This window comes from Schistocerca gregaria, chromosome 2, assembly GCF_023897955.1.
Source record: "Schistocerca gregaria isolate iqSchGreg1 chromosome 2, iqSchGreg1.2, whole genome shotgun sequence".
Lineage (NCBI taxonomy): Eukaryota > Metazoa > Arthropoda > Insecta > Orthoptera > Acrididae > Schistocerca > Schistocerca gregaria.
The window spans coordinates 253,491,275-253,514,922 of NC_064921.1; the positions used below are offsets into that span (position 1 = coordinate 253,491,275).

General features: G+C 41.1%; 1 protein-coding gene across 1 annotated transcript in view; it reads left to right on the forward strand.

Annotated features, from left to right (window-relative positions):
* LOC126335731 (glutamate receptor 1-like) overlaps window positions 1–23,648 on the forward strand; it is a 73,111-nt gene that overhangs the window by 9,096 nt on the left and 40,367 nt on the right. The window contains exon 2 of the mRNA XM_049999187.1: window positions 19,343–19,500. Within this exon, the coding sequence (XP_049855144.1) occupies window positions 19,343–19,500 (158 nt within the window). The remainder of the gene's footprint in view (window positions 1–19,342; window positions 19,501–23,648) is intronic.

Here is a 23,648-nt window from a genome sequence, read left to right on the forward strand (position 1 = left end):
TCGAAACCGGTCACTTTAATAAATAAATCGTGATTAAGACTGTTTTTGTTGTAAATATTTGTAACACATTGATCACTGTCACTCCCGTAACGTATTCAAAAGTAAAGAACTATAAGAGGTTTCTTATGGTATTCTGTCATTCGTTTCTATGAGAAAACTAGATCCGTCAATAATGCTACACCTAGTGGTAGAGAATATTTGTCACAAGGAAAGCGAAGTACTCTTCAGACCAAATTTGAGTTTGAGGTGTGTTGCCTACATGAAGGGCAAGGTGAATACATGACGTCATTGGGCACCACCACTGTCCTAAGCCACAACACTTTCCCAAGTCTCGTTCCACACCTTCACCCCTCCACTTCCCCATCACCTCCCCTCCCTAGCCCATACCAGAACCATAAGCCACGTCTCTTACCCCTTTCTTTAGCCATGCATCTTTTTTGTGTATAGGCCAATTATGAACCTCCACGATGACGCAAGTCAATTACACAGCTTCTAAACCAACACATATATTTATCTCTCCCACTGACAGCTCGGAATTTTATTGTCGAATCACATTTTTCAAATCCTTCTTAAGCCACGCTCCTTTCGTGCACGTAAGCCAGTCGGAGGGTTTCTAAGCAAACGCGTAGGTTTAGACAAGTCACAAATCAGTGTTTCACTGCCTGGCCAGTTTTTCCAGTCATATTTGTCAAATTCTGTATCAAACAACGTCCTCTTTTCTTGGAAATAGGTCAGTCAGAGAGATTTCTATGGCTACGTTCAGCGGGGCATAACATCACTGCCATCCAGTGGTGTTGGCATAATACCTGCATAGCGTCAGTCATCTTCGCAGTATTGCCCATGTTAGGCTCGAAGATGTAACTATTCAGGATGGGAGTTTAGAGGGAGTTTGAAATGAAAGAATTAAATAAACCGAATTTAAAGGCTTAAATAAACTAAATTTTTCTATATTCGGACCGTTAGGGTACATGGGGCTCTCTGGGCTGTGAGGCAGCCCTCCAGTCAAGATGAACATAGAGTGTGGAAGAATAGGGAGACAGAGGAGACATTGTGGTTCTGAATTAGGTGGTGATCAGCCAAAAAGAGCAGAGCCAAAGACAGATGACTCTGTTCGGTACAAAGGCAAAAACACAAGAGAGATTGAGAGCAACCTCGGCTTGCCACTCCAAGGAGCGGCCAGCAAGCAACGTGCGTAGCTTCTTTTATACTTACAATGGGCTCGCAATGACGGCATGTGTGGCCAGTATCGTCAGCTCGTTACCAGAAACAACAACTTCTGTTTATGGCATGATTCTATCAGGCACGCAGGCTCTGAAGGCGCTTATGCTGGTCGTGTAGCTGAGAAACGTGATGAAAAATTCAGAATATTCCCAGCTGGCCCATGTACAGTGGTTGGAATGACCCCTGTGGTGAACGGTGCTGCAATGTGACAAGGGCGGCGCTTTCCTCAGGTGGTGTAGCTCGATAGGTGCATACAAGTAACACTTATACTACTAGTATGAGCCTACAGGCCAGAGGAGATGTTACACATTAAATTATGATCAGCACAACACTAGTCTGTGCTACTTGATTTTACTGTACAGAAAATTAGAAATGAATAAAGTGTTTGTTTTCGCACACCTAACATTTGTTAAAAGACAAAGATCAAAGATTTGCTTTTACTATTCATCACACTGATAATTCCTGCAGTAATTATATGCATATGCACACCTAGGGAATAGGAAACTAGCATTCAACAGTTTTATCAGTTAACAGAAGGGGAAAACCTATATAAGTTACTATTAAATGTAGTCTTTCTCGTTAAAATTACGTGTATAATCATCTGAAAAAATACTTGTAGCTCTTACATTCTACTGATACATTAGCAAATTAATATTAATTACAACAGTACTTCCTGGGTCTGTACACAAAACCTTTTTGAACCATGGTTAACTCTCTAACCACCATGGGCAACAGCACAAAAACACTTGTAAGCTATTTATTTAATATATCTATTTTTAACTTGGAAGTTCATTACTACAAATAGTAAAACAGATTAAATACAAGAACCCACGGAATTAATTAAAATAGTACACCATGGGTAATAGACAAAACTATTCTAATCATGTGTAACTAACCACCATGATTAACACAAAAAGCCCTTGTAAGTTATATATTTGGTTGTAAAAGGAGATAAAATGTCTTTTGCCCCAGTTAAAGTGTCAGCAGTTAATGGCCTGCTTTACTCATAAAACCCATTTAAATTCAAGACTCTTGGTTGCAGACATGCATTTGGAAATTGGATAGATACTTTCGAATAGCTTTAAACAATTGTTGTTAATGAGGGACTAAGGTTACCTTTGCCTATTTACAAACAACAACATGGGACTATCACTGACATTAGCAAATCTCAAAGGACCACGAATCAAAATAAATCAGTGGATGGGTTCATACTATAGAAATCACAGGGCAAAACAATAAAAGGTACACCACTAAACAAAACAAATAAATGAACATTATGCTAGGTATTGGTACATGCAAACACAAATGTGCACTTTCAGCCATCTCCTGGCTAATAAGCGAAAGTCAATTACAATGTTTACAAAACGTACCTACAAACTAGTGGCTGATAGTTGTCCATAGGACCCTTAGTATTTAAAGGGTACCTCTCTTTCGATAATTTGTAGAACACAGATTAACACATATTAGAACAATACAATCTGACAGAAGAGGCATCTGCTATTCACAAGTAACCACATCAACAACTATATCATCTACCTATCTTACTTCTAAGGCCAAGTGTAATAATTGTGTGCACATGCCACATTTAGAAAGTGGGTATTAACCCCCCCCCCCCCCCCTACTGAAGCTTCATAAAGATTTGCATTTTATAGCCAATCCCTCAGGATCAGAAGAAACAAGATTCAAGTTAATATAAAAGTGTTTTACTGTTCAAGTACTCATTATATACTCCAGATTTATACAAACAAAATTTTTAGCACTAAAATCCTCGTATTCCTACATGGGTGCACTAATTTACGAGAATAGATTATTATGGGCTGGAACAATATCACTTATTGAGTGTAGAGAGAGAGAGAGAGAGAGAGAGAGAGAGAGAGAGAGAAAATATGGGGCTCTGCTAACAACAAAGTTGCGAACTAGTAATGCAAGGTCTTAGAGAGAAGAAAACACAGAGCTTCAATATATATGAGTGAAAAAAGTGTGATAGAAAATTGTATATATCCGAAGTATATGGATAAATTATCCTTCACGAGCAGAAGGAAAAACAGGACACCACCAATGGCATGTTGACGGAGTTAACAGTCAGAATAATGAAAATTTCAGAGTAAAATTTTTGTATTAGACTCTAAATTATATCTGAGCTGCCTAGCTGTTCTGTACTTTTTTTCTGTACCCGGACGCTAAAATGGTGAAACCTTATATTATGGGCAGCTGTAGAGGTTTTCATGGGTTTACTTTCCTAGATTTTCTATTTTTGGTATTATTGTTACAAGGGGTATATTACTAAACCCATGTTTAACCATGTGAGTATTGGAACCACATACTAGCATAATAATCCAGTTGGCTCTATTTCTCTTTTTGACGATTTTTGGGAGGAAAGATTTGAAGTAACTGTCTTCTCATACTGAAATCAACGAACTCTTTTTTTTCTTTTTTGTTATATTCGGAAGTATCTTGCTGCCCATTCTAGCGCTAATACTCTCTATGACCATTTAAAAGTCGTTGTTGCGAAGTCTGATGATAGCTAATTCCATTTCTTGAGGTAGTCATGTAGCTATACAAATGTGTAACTGTATGACGTATTGAGCAAAAATTTTAATACTCATCTTATTTCGTGAATATATTTGTGGTTTTACACTTCTTATTGTTTAAGATTAATGTAAAAGTGCAGGTTTGTGAAATAAGCGAAGATTCTCATTCACAACTGCATCACATTTTTCTTACTTCCCATGCAGGCTTGTTATAATAATGACATTTTGCATCAGTATTCTACACATCACGCAGAAGAGTGTTCTTTCGAGCAAACACACAGTTCATAGTGATCACTGTCTTCAATCAACAAATTTGTAAGACATTTTGAATGGATTTTAAATATAAACTACAGTTTCCAACACAATAAACTCGTACTTCGTGCACATTTTGTCCATGGCACAAAGACTAGCCTAAAACTCTGCCCCTACTCAAAAACTGTCCCATACGAACCCAAGATAAAGATTAATTTAATTTTGGCGCTTATGAAAAACGGTATATTGCAGCATGAAGTTCTAGACTGTTCCAGACAAGTAGATGTTCAAATTAAAATTTCACATTGTTTTCTGTATACCTGACTAAACCGTTAAAAAGAAAAACGCCTCTTGAGATATGTGATATTTATAAATATAAATATAATTGTATGTTACTCTAATAATTTTAAAAGGGAATTTGGAAAAAATTATGGTCTCTGCCACATCACCAGAACAATAAAAATTTTATATTGTCTTACATATGAAGTTTTTTATGAAAAACTAAGTTTGTTTTTTAAGAATTATGATAGTTATTTATTTAATACATAATAAAATGTCACGAGAAATTTCATAACCGAAATATTGTTAAGTGCGAAATATATGACATTTATGGTGGAATTTACTATATAATCAACCCATTTTAAAGACAAAAATAAAAATAATGTTCCAAAGTATTGCACAAAAACTTGGAAATGTGTGAAATTTAAATAAATATCGCCATAAAATATACTGACCACATAGGCTCGCCTCATGTACTTCAGACTTGCAACTTTAGGTAAAATGTAGCTTAAGAAAGAATGGAATCGCAAATTTCGTCAAAGAAGTTTAGTATAGTAATCTATTATTGATCAAAGGTTCCCACGATTCTGGTTCGTTATACCATGTAGAGCAACGCACAGCGTACTAGCTAGCTGAATAAGAAGGTCAGCCAGACCATGATCGGATTAATAGTGCACCAGCTAACATGAATGTTGTTTTACGCTGTTTTCCTGGCTCGATTGTGAGGTTTCTTGGCGAGTGTCCATTTTACAACTCAGACAACATGTTACATAAACAGTTAATATACGTTCAAACACAAAACAAAATTTACACGATTCGCAGACAAGGAGGCGGGGGGAGGGGTACGATTTCCCACCCTGAGGTATCTGACGGATGCGGCGACGTTAAGGACATCCATCATCCACCCACAAATATAAATAAAATAGAATTAATAAAACACGAGTTTAGCGGTGTTGATATATAAGACAGAGAAAAAGTTAACGAAAAGTAGAAGAAATATTGAAAGTATTTGTGAACGAAATGTAAATCTATTTGTTTCCTTACAGTGTACAGTTGTTTTGCGGTTCTAAACCCCTGTATTCCTGTTACACACTAAGCTTATGATGGTGAAAGTATTTGTGAACGAAGTGTTAATCTATTTGTTTCCTTACAGTGTACAATTGTTTTGCGGTTCTAAATCCCTGTATTCCTCTTACACACAAAGCTTATGTTGGTGATGTCTGTCATGTGGGAGGCAGTGTCTGTTATTAAAATTATATTCAGTGATCAGTAGTTACAAAGAACAAAGGTGCAAGGAACGAACTATCATCACTTCACATTTTTAGAAGTATTTGAGTATTGGTTCACTTCAACAATTGTCATTTTTGGTAAGAAGATGACAATGCATACCATTCTACACTAGAAAACTGTAAATGTTTATTGGCTCAAATACCTACTTACTCGTTTCGATTTTACACCTAGCGAAGCCTTATTCAACTGTGGCGAATGACATTGTTCTTATGTACGTGATAAACACAACTGAAGTAAAGAGTGAGGCAGAATGCCTGAAAATATTAATGTTATTAATGCCTGTCACACATTTTTATCACAGATCTACAACACATGCATGAAGTACCTCATACAGCTACACAGGACAAGAAACAATTTGACAATGATCAAAAAGTGTAATAATTACCATTTGATTCCAAATTGCGTTTTATGAGAAGTTACATGGTTCTCAGGTAGCACACAGAGGTATTTTAGGAACGAAGAGATCTTAGTAAAATAACAGTAAGTAAACAGCGTGAACAAAACAAACAACGATCAAATTTGAAACTGCAGACAGCAACTTATCTGACCTAGTCTACAGTCCTATGGCATATGATAGACAAAGCAGAAAAGATCGCTAATAACAGTCAACAGAACAGCAGAAAATACAAGAAAAGAAATGTAATGTGCTAACGAGGAAACAACTTCAGAAGATCACACATGTCCACATAGTTAAGACTTCAAACACATATTTCACCCAAGTGTAAAGTATTTCAGTGACACACAACTGAGTGAAGTGGAAACATTGTTATTAGAGAAATATGTAAGAGATAACATAGACCGGAACAAATGAAAAAGGCATTACGTGTGGAAACAGAACATATTGCAGCACAAGAAGGAAAAATGCTAAAATAGTGATATAAATACGTGACTAATCAGGGAATTGACAGTAACACATGTAAATGGCTCCATCGAACACAAGAAAACTCAAAGAAACATAGAATAAGATAAGAAAGAAGCATTAACAATTACGTTAATGAACAAAATACTACAGTAAATGGGGCAATAATTACAAAGTACACAGTAACACCGTAGTGCTCAAGGATGCCCAGGAACGTATATGAATAAAACACAGATTCGTTACAATACAATAACCTTGAGGAAATATAATCTGACCCAACTTATAGATTCCAAATGAAATTTTACAGTCAGGCATTCTCCGTGGCAGACAAAAACTGATGAAGTACATCTTCTCTTCACCTAATTCAAATCTATGGCTGTAGCTGCATTAACTGCAGTAAACGAACACCATGGGACAATAACGGCGAGGTGCTGCTAAAAAGAACATTCCCGCATTCCTGTAACAGCAGCTAAGGCAGAGAGAGAAAGAGACGCAAATCATTCATGTAGTGAGAGACAATAGAAACTGTAATTTTTAAGTAAAATTATGTTCTTTCAGCCGAAAAATTAATATCTTTACCACATTGCTACATCTTACATAACAATTAGTGAGACTATTTCATCGAAATAAGTAGAAAATATGAAGTGAATTTAACTGGATAACACTGTGCCACTCCAGAAAGTAGGTCAATGTTCAGAGCTACTGCCCATGTTCTACTATGCTGCCAGTTCCATCTCTGGCAACAGACAAATTTCTATAATGGCTAATTTTTGTTTCTGGCGCCCACAAGGTTGACATAGATACGGTTAGGAAAACACAGCAGCTACATCAAAAGCAGAAAATCTAGCAAATTAAACCAATAATATTCTCTCAAACAGCCCACAGTATAAGGTTCCACTGCTTTAAGAACTGGGAAAATGCGGAGCAAACTAACATTGGTGTGGTGTTGACTTTTGTTGGGTCTGATGCATGACTTCAGAAGGAATTGAGACGTATAGTTGGACGAGCTAACAAGGGAGTAAAATACTGAACTCTATGTGAGCTAAGTAAGTGCGTTGGGGTAAGATTAACATGAATCGGCAGCAAAATACTGAGCTGGTATTGGGAGAGTTGAATATGAGTGTTGGCTAAGAATCTCTCAAATTAGCCTAGCGTGGCTTGCGTTGGGGGAAGGGGTGTGACCTGAGAAGTGAGGAGTGAGGAGGAGATGGGGAGAGGCAGTGCAGTAGGTGGTGGAAGGTGTGTAGCTTAGTAAAGGGTTGGGTCATGATGACGTCATGTTTTTCACTACTTGCCAAAATTCCAGGAATGAGCCAAAGCGTATGCTTGATCCAAAGAGCTCTTTGCTCTACTAATCTTGTGAGTTCGTCTTCGGCAACCAGTGGTTATTGAGTGTGTTGTTGATTTCATATACACGCGAAAGTATTAAATCTGGGAAACCACTGGGATAGAGCATATCTCAATATTATCATTTTTATTTGAAATGGCCACGTTGTCACCTCCCAAAATATTAATATTCCCTCTATATAACCTAGTACAAGATATATGATCTATTTTTCTTTGAGTTGCAGGAACAGTTGGAAACATTTGATTATGTCATTTCGTACCACTAATACGTATATTGTGTATGGGAGTTGAACATAATATTCCATGACGAGACTTCAATGGCTACTAAATATCTATAAGTTCGTAACTCTTTCTGACATATTGTGCTGTCATGGAACCCCATGTGCAGCTAGCAACAATTCTGACTGCAGTATTTTCTTTCTGTTCACTGATTACTGAGAGAAAAATAGAACTGATCTTACGATAGGCTCAGTTGTGATTAGGCATGAAAATATTCTAAACATTTTTGTTTTTGAACAAATAGATCAGGTAACTCGAACTTGCACAGTCTGTATATTAAAAGGGTCACCAAGGAAGTGCATATGTCTGAGCTATTCCGCTTTGCCTGAATTTTGTGTAGATACCAAACAGCAGACATGACTGTTATCATTTTTCACCTACAGACATAACGACAGGGGTATAATGTTATAAATATCGTCACTTTTTCGTAAAATTAACGGTCTTTGCATTCTGATCTGTAGTCACTATTTGTCTCGGTGGAAAGACGTTGCAAATTTCGCTGACTCAAGAAATATGAACCCTACAACAAAACTTTTACAGGTAAAAGTTGTTGTCAGCGAAAGCTCTCCCCTGTAAACACATTAGTTTTCGTGCTAGTTATGACGATAATCGTTGTGAATGGTGTCAGTTTGAATTTTTTTTATTACAACTTCCACTTTTTATTGCACCTAAAGAATTTGAGCTTAAAATTAAATCGCTCTGGTGAGAAACTCGTTTTCATTAGCCTACTAGATGGCGGTTTAATCAATGAAAGCAGATTAAATTTCACACGAAGTCGTGTTATACGCACTCATGCCATTAGAGTCTGATTCTTCCTTGTTTACGTTGTGTACTGAGTGTTTAAGATGCCACCGATAATCGTGAGGCCCACCGACTGTGAAGTACGGGCTCTTACAAGATTTCTTAGTGCTGTCATACGCTTATGGAAAAGAACACATAGGTATGTCTTTTGCAAACGTGTACACTAGAAGAAATATGCATACGAGTTGAAAGCTGAAAATGTAACGAACAAGACGCAATACCGATACCCGTTAGTAAACAAGCGTTAGTTTTGGAGTTCCAGTTCATTTGCTATTGATACAGATTGTAACTGGGTGTTCTCTATTGATGCAAGGCAATTGTCAGGATGAGCATTACTGCAAAGGGCGTTTGATTCTGAAGCATTATGTCAGGATGAAAAACACTAAATAAGTTACTTTTTCTCTCTTAACAACATGTGGACAGGGTGGGTTCTTCCTTGGCTCGGATATGAGTTAGAATGAAACAGCATTTTTACATAAGATAACTTTTATTGAAAGTTTTGTAGAACGGTTTCCTTACTGGATTGTTCTGGCTGGGAGAGCGGCAGCTGTGTCGTCTGCGAAGCCTCTGCTGCATGAGCGGCGGCATCTGATTACGCCTGGCGGTGTGTATCTCGTGTCGCCGTTTCGCTCAGTTGTCTGGAGACGCGCCTCGTTCTGTGGCCCGTTTAATTATTGAGAACGAAGTCTTGCATCGGATGGTGATACCTTGGATGTGGCGCCCCAGTGTTTCTCTTCTCTAAGCGGCCGCGTGTGTTGTGCGTCGGCCAGCGGAGCGGCGCGGCGGGGGAAGGCCCGTGTCCCGGACTCGAACAACGGACTCTCGCTTGCCAGTCTTCGGCTGTCAGGTCTTCATCCCAGCTCCCAGGAGACTGCTGATGTGAGGCCGTCTCTTTCCCGTCCTCACGAGTCACCCGGGCACTTACCAATCAGTCTTCAAATACCTTCTGCCTTCTGTCTACTGGCGGCGAGGCTGCTGCTTGCTATTCCATTACAGCGACGGACTTGGTGCTTCTGTGTACGATGTAGTCTCTGCCTGCATGACGGTCTTCAGCTTCGAAACTGAACTGAAAACTACTCCTGTCCGGCCCACTGCGTCTCGCGTATTTATTCACTTCAGTTGTTCTGTCACATTGAAAAGCTTCTCGAAGAATCTTCTTAACGTCGGTCATTGGCTCTTGGAATGTAGGCGAGGGCCTTTGCCCACATGCGACAACTGAGAAACACGTGAGCCGGTCGTGCGATGCCCTGGCGGCTGAATCGACAGCTTCTGCTTATGTGGGGAGGGCGATGGCTTCTTCTGATGTGCTCAGTTCATGGTCATTGGCTCTTCTGCCACTGCTGCTCTGCCCGCTGTTTGCCAGTGTGTAATTCTTCTAAACTAAACTAAGTTTTTCATTTACTTTCTAATTCATTTACCTATCTTAAGTACCACTCAACATTCCTCCACTATTCGGAGAAATTCGCCCTCGAATTTACCACTTAACATTCCTCCACTCTTCACACGGCCAAAGCACTAACACAAGCAATGAAAACTGTCGACTTAGACGATTACACACACTTCACATCGAGAATGTTGAAAATACTTTATCACTTTACTAAAGCAGTGTACTCTCTTGAATCATATAGTTTACACATAAATCGTTATAATAAGTGTAATAAATCTTGATGACAATGAATAAAAGAAAATAGATTTTTCACTTAGAAAATTAGATAACAACACCTGTTTAATCTACCCTATATTAATGCAAAAGTAGCTATTCTACAGTATTGTTTATTTTAACATGAGACTGTTTAATAAAGACTGAAGTACAATAAACAAAATTAATACACTAATGCTAAAAAGTAACCACTGAAGTACAGCAGTTAAGAGTGAGGTATCTAGTTAACAGGGATTTGATGAAGTGGTATATTATTATTTGGCTTATGTTTTTGTCTTAAATAAAAGAAAACTGTAAAAAGCAGAAACACCAGCACAAAGATTCCTGATATACCCGTTCATAGCATTATAATTTTAGGTTTGTGTACACTTTTTAACTTTAAGACATGTTGCATCATAACATTGGCATCAATTTTACCTTACTGTGAGTTTATGAACATATCTAATGACTTCAGAAGGGATCTGTCAAGGGAGTCAAGGGAGTCATTGAGGTAGGATTGGTTTTGTGTAGGAAATGCTTGCAAGGCGTTTTCTGGCCAATAATTTAGAGGGAAGAATGAATTATCATTAGTTGTATTAGTGATTGCTATGGACCTACCAACCTAGTAAAAACAAAAACTAAGAAAAGAAGGAATACATTGTTAACTACAAGATCTACGTTTCTACGTTCAACTTTTTTTGTTTTTTCTTAAAAAAAAAACCATTATCATTTATTAATTATTTACAATTGTATACTATCCACAGTCTACTGTGATTCAGCTAGGCCATTCGCACCCTTGGTCGCAGATTGTACGGCGCCACGTGTGTATGCTGTGCTGGCGTGGCCACTCTTGTTCCTCTTTGGGCACTTCGTCCACCCTTCGGAAGAGCAGACACTATTGTTGAAGGAATTACACCTGAAGCGCCCTTAAAAGGTTTTAAATGACTTGCATGCACAATAGTAGTTTGGGTGGGCAGTTGCAGTTTAACGTTGACTGGCAACGTGATCTCAATAATTTGATAAGGACCTCTGTAGTTTGTTACAAATTTCTTCGTTTTTCCTTTTGTAATGTATGGGGTTGACAGCATCACCCATTGACCCATGTTGTAATTTGGATAGTTAGCTTGGGCGTTGCCTAATCTTTCCTGTCGTTCCAAAGCCTTTTTATTAGGTTTCTGGACCTTTTTCCACACATCCTTCATTCTTCGACAGAAATATTTTACTGTTTCTCCGACTTTTCCGATTTTCTGCCTGATTACATCAAAAGAGGACGGCGTTTTTCTCACATAGACCACTTCATAAGGTGACATGCCAGTTGCTTCACGTTTTTTGGTGTTGTATACCGGCACTATTAGTGGTAAATACGTATCCCAATTAGAATGTTGTTCGTTAATATAATAACTAAGCATCTTGCCAATTGTCTGATGAACTCTTTCTGTGGATCCGTTGCACTGAGGGTGTTGAGGAGTTGTGCGTAATTTACGTATTTTTAGTAAGTGACATAGTTGTTTCATTAATTCAGACATAAAATTAGATCCCTGATCTAATTAAGTATCCAGTTGTTAACTAGTGCTTGGGCAACTGCATTTACTTGCTGATCTAGGAGACTCACCATAGGTAGATAGCGAGAAATGTGATCTATGATCGTAAGAACATACTTATTACCAGCTGGAGTTTTATGAAATGGTCCGTAGAGATCCAGTCCACAGATTTTAAATGGACATGAAGCCCCGGGGAGACTCGGTAAGGGTATTTTTAAAAGAGAAAGTTCAGCTCGCTGTGTGCACGCAATGTAATTACGATATGATCGTGCGCCTCTGTCATTATTTCTTGTCTAAGGTGTTGGGGAGCAACAATACGCGTTCCAAGTTTTGTTTTACGGCATAATACACCATCTTTAAAGCAAAATTGTTCTTCAGTTGAGTATTTTTTGCATTCTGTATCCTCATCTTGTGCCTTTCTCCAGTCCTCAGAATCTCAGCCTGTTGCTTTCAAAAGTGCTATTTTCCAACTTAGGCAATATGCATTCGTGTGTTTTTTGCCTGGTTTATGGATAACTTCGAAATCCATTTCGGAAAGACATAGGGCCCAACGGGTGAGACGACTAGATGGATCCTTTGACCCAAGCAACCATTTTCAAGCTGCGTGGTCTGTAATAACCTTGAATTCCTACCATACAAGTAACATTTAAAGTATTTGATAACATAAATAACACTTAACAATTCTTTCTTAGTTTTGGAATAATTTCTTTCTGCCGTTGTTAGTTGTCTCGAAGCGTAGGCTATGGGGTGTTCCGCGCTATTAATATTCTGACTCAAAACAACTCCTACTGAATGACCACTTGCGTCACAGGATAAAATTAATTTTTTATTATAATCTGGGTGGGCTAATATTGGACTGTGTGTTAACTTATCTTTTAGGGTTTGAAATGCTGATTCACAATCTTCAGACCAATGAAATTTTTCACCCTTTTTCAATAATTGGATTAAGGGTCGGGCAATTTCAGCAAAATTTTGAACATAATTTCGGTAATACGATGCGAGACCAATGAAACTTTGCACTTCTTTAACGCATTGTGATGTTGTGAAGTCCATAACAGCCAAAATTAATCGAGGATCTGTTTCAATTCCTTCTTCACTAATTACATGCGCTAGGTATGTAACCACTGCCAATGCAAAAGTACATTTTTCCATATTTAATGTTAATTTAGCTTTTCTAAGTCTCTGAAAAACATTACGAAGACGCACAGCATGTTCATTAATGTCTTTGGAGAATACAATGATATCGTCTAGATATACACAACATTGCTGAGTTTTGAGTCCTCGTAGTACTCCATCGAGTAGTCTTTGAAAAGTTGCTGGTGCATTTTTCAAACTGAATGGCGTTCTTTTAAATTGCCAGTGGCCTCCAGGGGTAGAAAATGCTGTTTTATGCCTATCTTCAGGTGCAACTTCCAATTGACGATATCCGCTACGTAAATCGATTGTTGAAAAGTATTTACTGTTTCCCAAACTGTCAATGATAACTGTAATGTTTGGAAGAGGATAAACATCTGAGATAGTTTGTTTGTTAAGGTGTCTGTAGTCACAACAAAATCTATATCGTTTCGTACCGTCGGGAGACTTCTTTGGAATAATTACAATATTTGAATTATAAGTCGAATCAGAATATTCTATAATTCCATCTTTTAGGTGCTGTTCTAAAAATTCATCCAGTACTGGCTGTAAGTGATGCGGAACTCTGTAAGGCTTCCTATAAACTGGGGAGGGGGGGGGGGCTATTTCCTGTTGGGATCCTATGCTATGTGATGTCTGTTGCTGGCAGTGGACCTCCTGCATTAAATAAATCTTGGAACTCAGGTGAAACTGCTTCTATCATGTCTCTATCATTTCCTTTCAAGTGCTCAATCTTCTGGCGTAATGCGGTTTTATATGCGTCTGGTTTCTATCAGTAATATCTGACCAAACGAAATCATCTTCTTCAAAAGTACTGACTGTAGCTACTAATATTCCCTTATGCAACTCTTTGTCCTCCACTCCGAAATTGTCGATATGTACTTTTCTTTCTCCCTCACCGTCTTGAACCCGTACCACACTTCTACGTACAAAACAATGTCAAACATCAAATTCCTCATTTTTCTCTAATGGCTCTATTAGACATTTTGCATCTGTAGATACCTTGGGGTCAACAGTCATCCATAATAGTTTTCCTGAGCCAAATGGTACCTTATCCCGCGAGTCAACATTCAAGAACGCTGCAGGCAGTGCAGTAGATTTCGCCTTCCGATTGGGAAATCTTGCGGGAGCGGGACCTTTGCAGCGTTGTCACCTAGCTGAAACACTATTCCGCTACGTTCTACAGTTTGCTGTCTGAGGTCGATTTTAGCGTGATATTTATTCAGGAAATCCAGCTCTAGGATCGCGTCGTACCCGCCAGTTACCTTTGTTACCACTTCTACATCTTCTTGAAATTGTACACCATGAATACAGAAAATCAATGATGTACATCCTAATGACTTCACTGTACCTCCTCCTACCCCACTCAATCTATACCTGGGAGGGTCATATTTCTTTTCTTCAATGCATTCATTACTCACTATTATTGAGTTCAACTGGTTTCTATTTCCAAAAATTTTCTTAGACCTACATTCCTTGAATGTGTGACCTGTTCTTTGACAATTAGAGCACTGAGGTCGTCTGCAGTTTTTTGCTATACGTCCCTGTCGATCGCACCTAAAACATCGTACTCCTGCTCAAAATACATTTCGCTTCTCCTTGTATCTGGTGGCAATGTCTATTTCTTCGAAAGCCGTCGCCACAGATACGGCTTCCGCTAAATTTTTAGGAGATTCTGCCCTGACACGACGGGACGTTTCAGAAGTTAACCTGCGTAAAAATGTATCCAGAGCTCTATCGTCTGCCTCTTGTAAAATAACTTTATTTGTTTCATCACTAGTTGTCAACTGATAGGTGTTAATATTAAGTTTTCTAATCCTATCTACAAAGCTTTCTAACGACTCATTTTGTCTCTGAGTGATAGTGTCTAATTTTTCCCTACAAAATCTACAGATGTTCTGTTTTTGAAAACGTTTAAGTAATCCTTTCTTTATTTCCTCAAATGTTGTAGCATTCCGAAACGCTTCATGGCATAATATTTTTGTTTTAGCCTCGCCTATCAATCTTAACTTTATCACTTGTAAGAGCTGTTCATCTGACCATGATCCTAACTTCGCAGCAGCTACTAATTCATCAAAAAAGGATATTATGTCCTCGCCAAGTTTACCTGAAAAAGGAGTTACCAAGGGTGCTGCTGAGGAATCTAGGGTGGGAGGGATTGAACCAGTTTGTCTAACCTCACACAACTGTTTAAATAATGCACGATTACCATTTTTAAGCTGTACTATTTGAATACCTAAGCTCTGAATAGCTTCCTCAGTAGAGACCGCTTGTGGTGCTGACTCTGACTTTGTACCATTTCGTGTCATCATTTTACCAACTATTACTTACACAATATTACTACACTGAATTTAAAAGGTGTTTAAATATTTTCAACAAACTCTTAAAATTATGAAAGAAAATACATTTCTAAATAAAGAAAATACACTCCTGGAAATGGAAAAAAGAACACATTGACACCGGTGTGTCAGACCCACCATACTTGCTCCGAACACTGCGAGAGGGCTGTACAAGCAATGATCACACGCACGGCACAGCGGACACACTAGGAATCGCGGTGTTGGCCGTCGAATGGCGCTAGCTGCGCAGCATTTGTGCACCGCCGCCGTCAGTGTCAGCCAGTTTGCCGTGGCATACGGAGCTCCATCGCAGTCTTTAACACTGGTAGCATGCCGCGACAGCGTGGACGTGAACCGTATGTGCAGTTGACGGACTTTGAGTGAGGGCGTATAGTGGGCATGCGGGAGGCCGGGTGGACGTACCGCCGAATTGCTCAACACGTGGGGCGTGAGGTCTCCACAGTACATCGATGTTGTCGCCAGTGGTCGGCGGAAGGTGCACGTGCCCGTCGACCTGGGACCGGACCGCAGCGACGCACGGATGCACGCCAAGACCGTAGGATCCTACGCAGTGCCGTATGGGACCGCACCGCCACTTCCCAGCAAATTAGGGACACTGTTGCTCCTGGGGTATCGGCGAGGACCATTCGCAACCGTCTCCATGAAGCTGGGCTACGGTCCCGCACACCGTTAGGCCGTCTTCCGCTCACGCCCCAACATCGTGCAGCCCGCCTCCAGTGGTGTCGCTACAGGCGTGAATGGAGGGACGAATGGAGACGTGTCGTCTTCAGCGATGAGAGTCGCTTCTGCCTTGGTGCCAATGATGGTCGTATGCGTGTTTGGCGCCGTGCAGGTGAGCGCCATAAACAGAACTGCACACGACCGAGGCACACAGGGCCAACACCCGGCATCATGGTGTGGGGAGAGATCTCCTACACTGACCGTACACCTCTGGTGATCGTCGAGGGGACACTGAATAGTGCACGGTACATCCAAACCGTCATCGAACCCATCGTTCTACCATTCCTAGACCGGCAAGGGAACTTGCTGTTCCAACAGGACAATGCACGTCCGCATGTATCCCATGCCACCCAACGTGCTCTAGAAGGTGTAAGTTAACTACCCTGGCCAGCAAGATCTCCGGATCTGTCCCCCATTGACCATGTTTGGGACTGGATGAAGCGTCGTCTCACGCGGTCTGCACGTCCAGCACGAACGCTGGTCCAACTGAGGCGCCAGGTGGAAATGGCATGGCAAGCCGTTCCACAGGACTACATTCAGCATCTCTACGATCGTCTCCATGGGAGAATAGCAGCCTGCATTGCTGCGAAAGGTGGATATACACTGTACTAGTGCCGACATTGCGCATGCTCTGTTGCCTGTGTCTATGTGCCTGTGGTTCTGTCAGTGTGATCATGTGATGTATCTGACCCCAGGAATGTGTCAATAAAGTTTCCCCTTCCTGGGACAATGAATTCACGGTGTTCTTATTTCAATTTCCAGGAGTGTATTACGACTGCTATGCAAACCTCTATCCTTTCACACATTAAACAATACTAACTGTGGACCTTTAGTGACTGTCATTCACACATCATATTAAGCCAAGGTTTTTTTCTCTGACATCAAATGTCATGCGCTTACGGGCTAGAAAAGAAAAAAATAGGTAAGTTTTTTGCAAACGTAAACACTAGAAATATACATACGAGTTGAAAGCTGAAAATGTAACGAACAAGACGCAGTACCGATACCAGTTAATAAACAAGCGTTAGTTTTGGAGTTCCAGTTCATTTGCTATTGATACAAATTCTAACTGGGTGTTCTCTATTGATGCAAGGCAATTGTCAGGTTTGAATCCTGCCTCGGGCATTGATGTGTGTGATGTCCTTAGGTTAGTTAGGTTTAAGTAGTTCTAAGTTCTAGGGGACTGATGACCAAAGACGTTAAGTCCCATAGTGCTTAGAGCCATTTGAACCATTTGAACAGCGACGGATTTGGTGCTTCTGTGTACGATGTAGTCTCTGCATGCATGACGGTCTTCAGCTCCAAAACTGTACTGATAACTACTCCTGTCGGGCCCACTGCGTCTCTCGTATTTATTCACTTCAGTTGTTCTGTCACATTGGAAAGCTTCTCGAAGAATCTTCTTAACGTCGGTCATTGGCTCTTGGAATGTAGGCGAGGGCCTTTGCTCACATGCGACAACTGAGAAACACGTGAGCCGGTCGTGCGATGCCCTGACGGCTGAATCGACAGCTTCTGCTTATGTGGGGAGGGCGATGGCTTCTCCTGACGTGCTCACTTCATGGTCATTGGCTCCTCTGCCACTGCTGCTCTGCCCGCTGTTTGCCAGTTTGTAAGTCTTCTAAACTAAACTAAGTTTTTCATTTACTTTCTAATTTATTTACCTATCTTAAGTACAAGTCAAAAGTGCTAAAGGCCTAAAAGCTATCGATATTCATCGTGAGATCTGTGCATTTTACGGAGAAAACATGAGTGATGGAATGGTAAGAAAGTGGGTGAGCGCATTTAAAAATGGCCGCACAAATGTGCAAGATGTACAACGGAGTGGGCGTCCTTCGGTCTTTAATGAAAGTCTGGTGCATTAAGTGGACAATAAGGAGATAGAAACAGACGCTTTACGATTTTCTCATTTCGAGATAACTTTCCTAATGTTTCTCGTTGTGTTTTGTATGGCATTGTGACCGAGTACTTGAATTACCGAAAACTGTGCGCATGTTGGGTATCGAAAATGTTGACGTATGTGCACAAAGCCAAACGTTTAGACAATGCATTGACTTTCCCTGAGCGGTACCACAATGACGGTGATGATTTCTTAAGCCAAATAGTTATGGGCGATGAAACATAGGTGGCCTATGTCACACCAGAATCAAAGCAACAGTTCATGGAAGTTGAGTAAGGGCATCGTTTTTCTGCAAGACAATGACCGTCCGAATGTGACGAATCAGACCAAAGATCTCATCACATCTTTTCGACGGGAAACTCTAGATCATCCTCCGTACAGCCCCGATCTTGGGCCCAGTGAGTACCATCTGTTCCTGCACTTGAAGAAACAGGAGCGGTCAGCGTCTTCAAGACGATCACGAAGTCAAAACAGTGGTGATGCATTGGTTAACAAGTCAGTCGGCAGATTTATATGAGGAGGGTATTCAAAAACTGGTACAACGTTATGACAAGTGCCTCAATATTGACGGAAATTATGTAGAAAAGTAGATTAAGGTAAAGGCTTTCACGTAAAAATAAAATTATTGAGATATCTTAGCATGTCTTTTTTTTAATTTCAAAACGGTACTTACTTAAAGAAACACGTTTCTTTTTTTCAGATAAGAAATAAACTCATATGTTAGTGGAACTGGACCTTCACACGGGAAGGTTGTACGACCGGATACGTTTTCGACTATGTGAACCTTAGTCTAAATGTGGGAATCTAAGGCGGCAGCTCCGGTGATACAGGCCGCGCGGCATTAGCTTTCCGGTTGTCCAGCAGTACACCTTTAATGGACCTGAATGCCAAAGTCTGCAGCGGCACTTCTGTAGTCGCCCGACAACAGACTGAAAAACGGTGTGCGTGTCAGTGCTCCACTCCGCCGTGATCTACGTAACAGTCAAGTCGAGCGACAGTAGACTCGCCGTTGGGAACTTCTGCGTTCAGGTACAGTAAAGGTGTACCACTGGACACGCGGAAAGCTACTGCCGCGCGGCTCCGATTGCTACAGTCGCCGCATTGGAATCTCACCTTTGAGTAGCTTTTGATGCACAGGCAGGACTGTTTATGGTGAATTTTGACTGCTACGGACAGGTACACTTTTCAGAAGAGCAACCTCTTCGGAGGCCTCTCGTTGAACGGTTCATGGGACGGCCTCGTGGGGCAGCTGCTGGAAGGAAACGTAGACATCGCGCTGGCTCTCATGGCGCTGACGTCGGTACGACACGCAGCAGTAGACTTCTCGCTGCCACTCAGCATCTCTCGGTAAGTAAGCACCGTGAATACTGACACTTATAGGTTTTTGTCAGCCATCTGGCTAAACACTGGAGTTCGAGATCTGACTGTAACGAATCCACATTCGCTATTAGTGACCTTAGCCACTAAGCGTCCTCAAAATTAAACACTACTACGAGTCTAAACTCTAGTAACAGCAGTTTACCAGTGATACAATACTAAGACTGCGGGGTGACCTAAAAGTACGCAGTACGTAAACCTCTCCTATCTTAGCTGACAGGAATGATCAGCGCTACCTCTAGTGCATTTGGTTCATTGGCCTGCTACGCTACTGGCCATTAAAATTGCTATACCAACAACAAATGCAGATGACAAATGCCTATCCATTGGACAAATATATTATACTAGAACTGACATGTGATTACATTTTCACGCAATTTGGGTGCATAAATCCTGAGAAATCAGTACCCAGAACAACCACCTCAGGCCGTAATTACGGCCTTGATGCGCCTGGGCTTTGAGTCAAACAGAACTTGGATGCCCATGCAGCTTGAACACGATACCAAAGTTCATCAAGAGTAGTGACTGGCGTATTGTAACGAGCCAGTTGCTCGGTCACCACTGACCAGACGTTTTCAATTGGTGAGAGATCTGGAGAATGTGCTGGCCAGGACAGCAGTGGAAGATTTTCTGTATCCAGAAAGGTCCGTACAGAGCGTGCAACATGCGCTCGTGCATTATCCTGCTGAAATTTAGGGTTTCCCTGGGATCGAATGAAGGGTAGAGCCACGGGTCGTAACACATCTGAAATGTAACGTCCACTGTTCAAAGTGCCGTGAATGCAAACAACAGATGACCGAGGCGTGTAACCATCACTCGAGGTGATACACCAGTACGGCGATTTCGAATTCACACTTCCAATGTGCGTTCATCGTGATGTCGCCAAACACGATTGCGACCATCATGATGCTGTAAACAGAACCTGGACTCATCCGAAAAAATGACGTTTTGCCATTCGTTCACCCAGGTTCGTCGTTGAGTATACCATCGCAGGCGCTCCTGTCTGTGATGCAGCGTCAAGGGTAACTGCAGCCATGGTGTCAGAGCTGATAGTCCATGCTGCTGCAAACGTCGTCGAACTGTTCGTGCAGATGGTTGTTGTCTTACAAACATCCACATCTGTTGACTCAGGGATCGAGACGTGGCTGCACGATCCGTTACAGCCATGCGGATAAGATGCCTGTTATCTCGACTGCTAGTGATACGAGGCCGTTGGCATCCAGCACGGCGTTCCGTATTATCCTCCTGATCCCACCGATTCCATATTCTGCTAACAGTCATTGGATCGCGAGCAACGATGTCGCGATACGATAAACCGCAATCGTGATAGGCTACAATCCGACCTCTGTCAGAGTCGGAAAGGTGATGGTACGCATTTCTCGTCCTTACACGAGAAATCACAACAACGTTTCTCCAGGTAACACCGGTCAACTGCTGTTTGTGTATGAGAAATCGGTTGGAAACTTTCCTCATGTCAGCACGTTGTAAGTGTCGCCACCGGCGCCAACCTTGTGTGAATGCTCTGGAAAGCTAATCATTTGCATATCACAGCATCTTCTTCCTGTCTGTTAAATTTATCGTCTGTAGCACGTCGTCTTCGCGGTGTAGCAATTTTAATGGCCAGTCGTGTAAATGCAGCCACCAAAATAAGTACTATTTTGTGAAAAGTTGACATGGTGAGCATGTCGCTGTATAAAAATATAAGTTAATTCTTAACAAATGGTAATATCAGCCGCCAGCTATTTCTGCTAATACTATTTATAAAAACAAATAGTGTCACTGGTGCTTACGTTCATAATTACACACTCTTAACACAAAAAAACCTCGCACCACGAAGGAATTATTCGAATGGAACGGAAACCAGTAGATGAGATGTTTACGTGTACACGTCTGCGGTCTGGATGATTATTGACTGGAATAAAAATAGTCTTCAGTGATGAGTCCCGCTTCGAACTGAGCCCCGATGGCCAGCGAAAACGAACTTGACTGTTTCCTGCCATACGGCCCAGCCATCTGAAGTAATAGTCTGGAGTGACATTTCTTCTCATAATCGGACTCATATGGCTGTCACCCACGCCATCCTTAAAGCACAGCAGTGCCTCTACGATACTCTACGTCCCGTTTTGGTGCCCTTCACGGCAAGTCATCCTTGACTACATTTCAGCAAGATAACGCCCGCCTGCACATGTCGAGAGATTCAGCTGCTCGTCTTCGTACTTGAAAACCTCACCTTGGTCAGCAGGGTCCCAGGATCTCTCACCAATTGACAGTCTTTAAAGCGCTATGGGCAGAGGCCTCCAATCAGCTCGGGATGTTGCGATGTAACGCACATGTTGGACCGTATTTAACACAACATCCATCACGAAAATATCTAACAACTCTATCAATCGATGCCAATGCGAATAACACACATACAGGCCAGAGGTGGACCAACCCGTTTTTCAGTTACTCAGGTTGTGAAGCTCTTTTCCTTGAATAAATCATTCAGTTTTTTTGAAATCGCAATCATTTGTTTGTCTGTACATGTACATCACATCAACCAATTTCCTTCCCATTCAGCTAATTCCTCCGTTGTAAAACGTTTTTTCTTCTCTCTACCTGTCTTTTTTTTGTGTCTCTTATACTACGCAGTGTACAACGCGTGTTTTTCAAGTAAGTACCGTTTTGCCACACCGGGTCCGCAGCGCTGCGGTCGGCGTTCTGCGCATGCGCCCTGGGTATCTACATTTGTTGTCTACGCACTGACGCCATTACAGTCTGATTCTTCAAAAAATGGTTCAAATGACTCTGAGCACTATGGGACTTAACATCTATGGTCATCAGTCCTCTAGAACTTAGAACTACTTAAACCTAACTAACCTAAGGCCAACACACAACACCCAGCCATCAGGATGCAGAGAATCTGATTCTTCCTTGTTTACGTTGCGTACTGAGTGTTTAAGATGATTCTGATAATCGTGAGTCCCGCCGACTGTGAAGTACGGGCTGTTATAAGATTTCTTGGTGCTACAGGCCTAAAAGCGATCTGTGCATTTTATGGAGAAAACATTATGAGTGATAGAATGGTAAGAAAGTGGATGAGAGCATTTAAAGATGGCGACACAAATGTGCATGATGAACAATGCAGTGGGCGTCCTTCAGTCGTTAATGAAAGTTTGGTGCAGGAAGTGGACAATAATGTTAGAGAAAACAGACGCTTTACGATTTCCTCCTTGCGAGATGACTATCCTAATGTGTTTCGTAGTGTTTTTTGGCATTGTGGCCGAGCACTTGAATAAGCTAAAATTGTGCTCACGTTGGGTACCTAAAATGTTGATGGATGTGGACAGAGCCAAACCTTTAGACAGTATATTGAGCTGTACCACAATGGCGGTGATGATTTCTTACGCCAAATTGTTACGGGCGATGAAACATGGGTGGCCTACGTCACACCAGAATCAAAGCAACAGTCCATGGAACTTGAACAAGGGCATCGCTTTGCTGCAAGACAATGCTCATCCGCATATGCCGAATCAGAGCAAAGATCTCAACACATCTTTTCGATGGGCAACTCTCGATCATCCTCCGTACAGCGCTGATGGGGTTAACAAGTCAGGCGGCAGATTTCTATGAGGAGGTGTTAACAAACTGGTACAACATTATGACAAGTGCATCACTATTGACGGAAATTATGTAGAAAAGTAGATTAACGTACAGGCTTTCATAAAAAATAAAATTATTGAGATATCTTAGCACCTCTTTTTTTTAATTTCAAAACGGTACTTACTTAAAAAACACGCCTCGTATGATGTTTGCACGATGTTGGCTGTTCGTACTCTTTGATACGGTTTCCATGTTGCCCAGACAAAGAGGTATTAACCAACAGAGTCGTAAATGAAAATTAATCGTGTATTTAATTTTTTATCTCGGAGGCATTCTCATTCGGCTAGGCTGACCCCAGAGCCAAGCAGAAATTGCCACTTTATGAGGAAGCGAATTCTCGTTTCTCACCAAAGTATTACACATTTTCTATCAGTTTTCTACGCAGTTGGGATTTATGTGTGGTGATAACGGATCTCCGTTAATCTGCACTCCAGAGTGTTTTCTAGCGCACTTGAAAAGTTATTTCGTGCGATGGA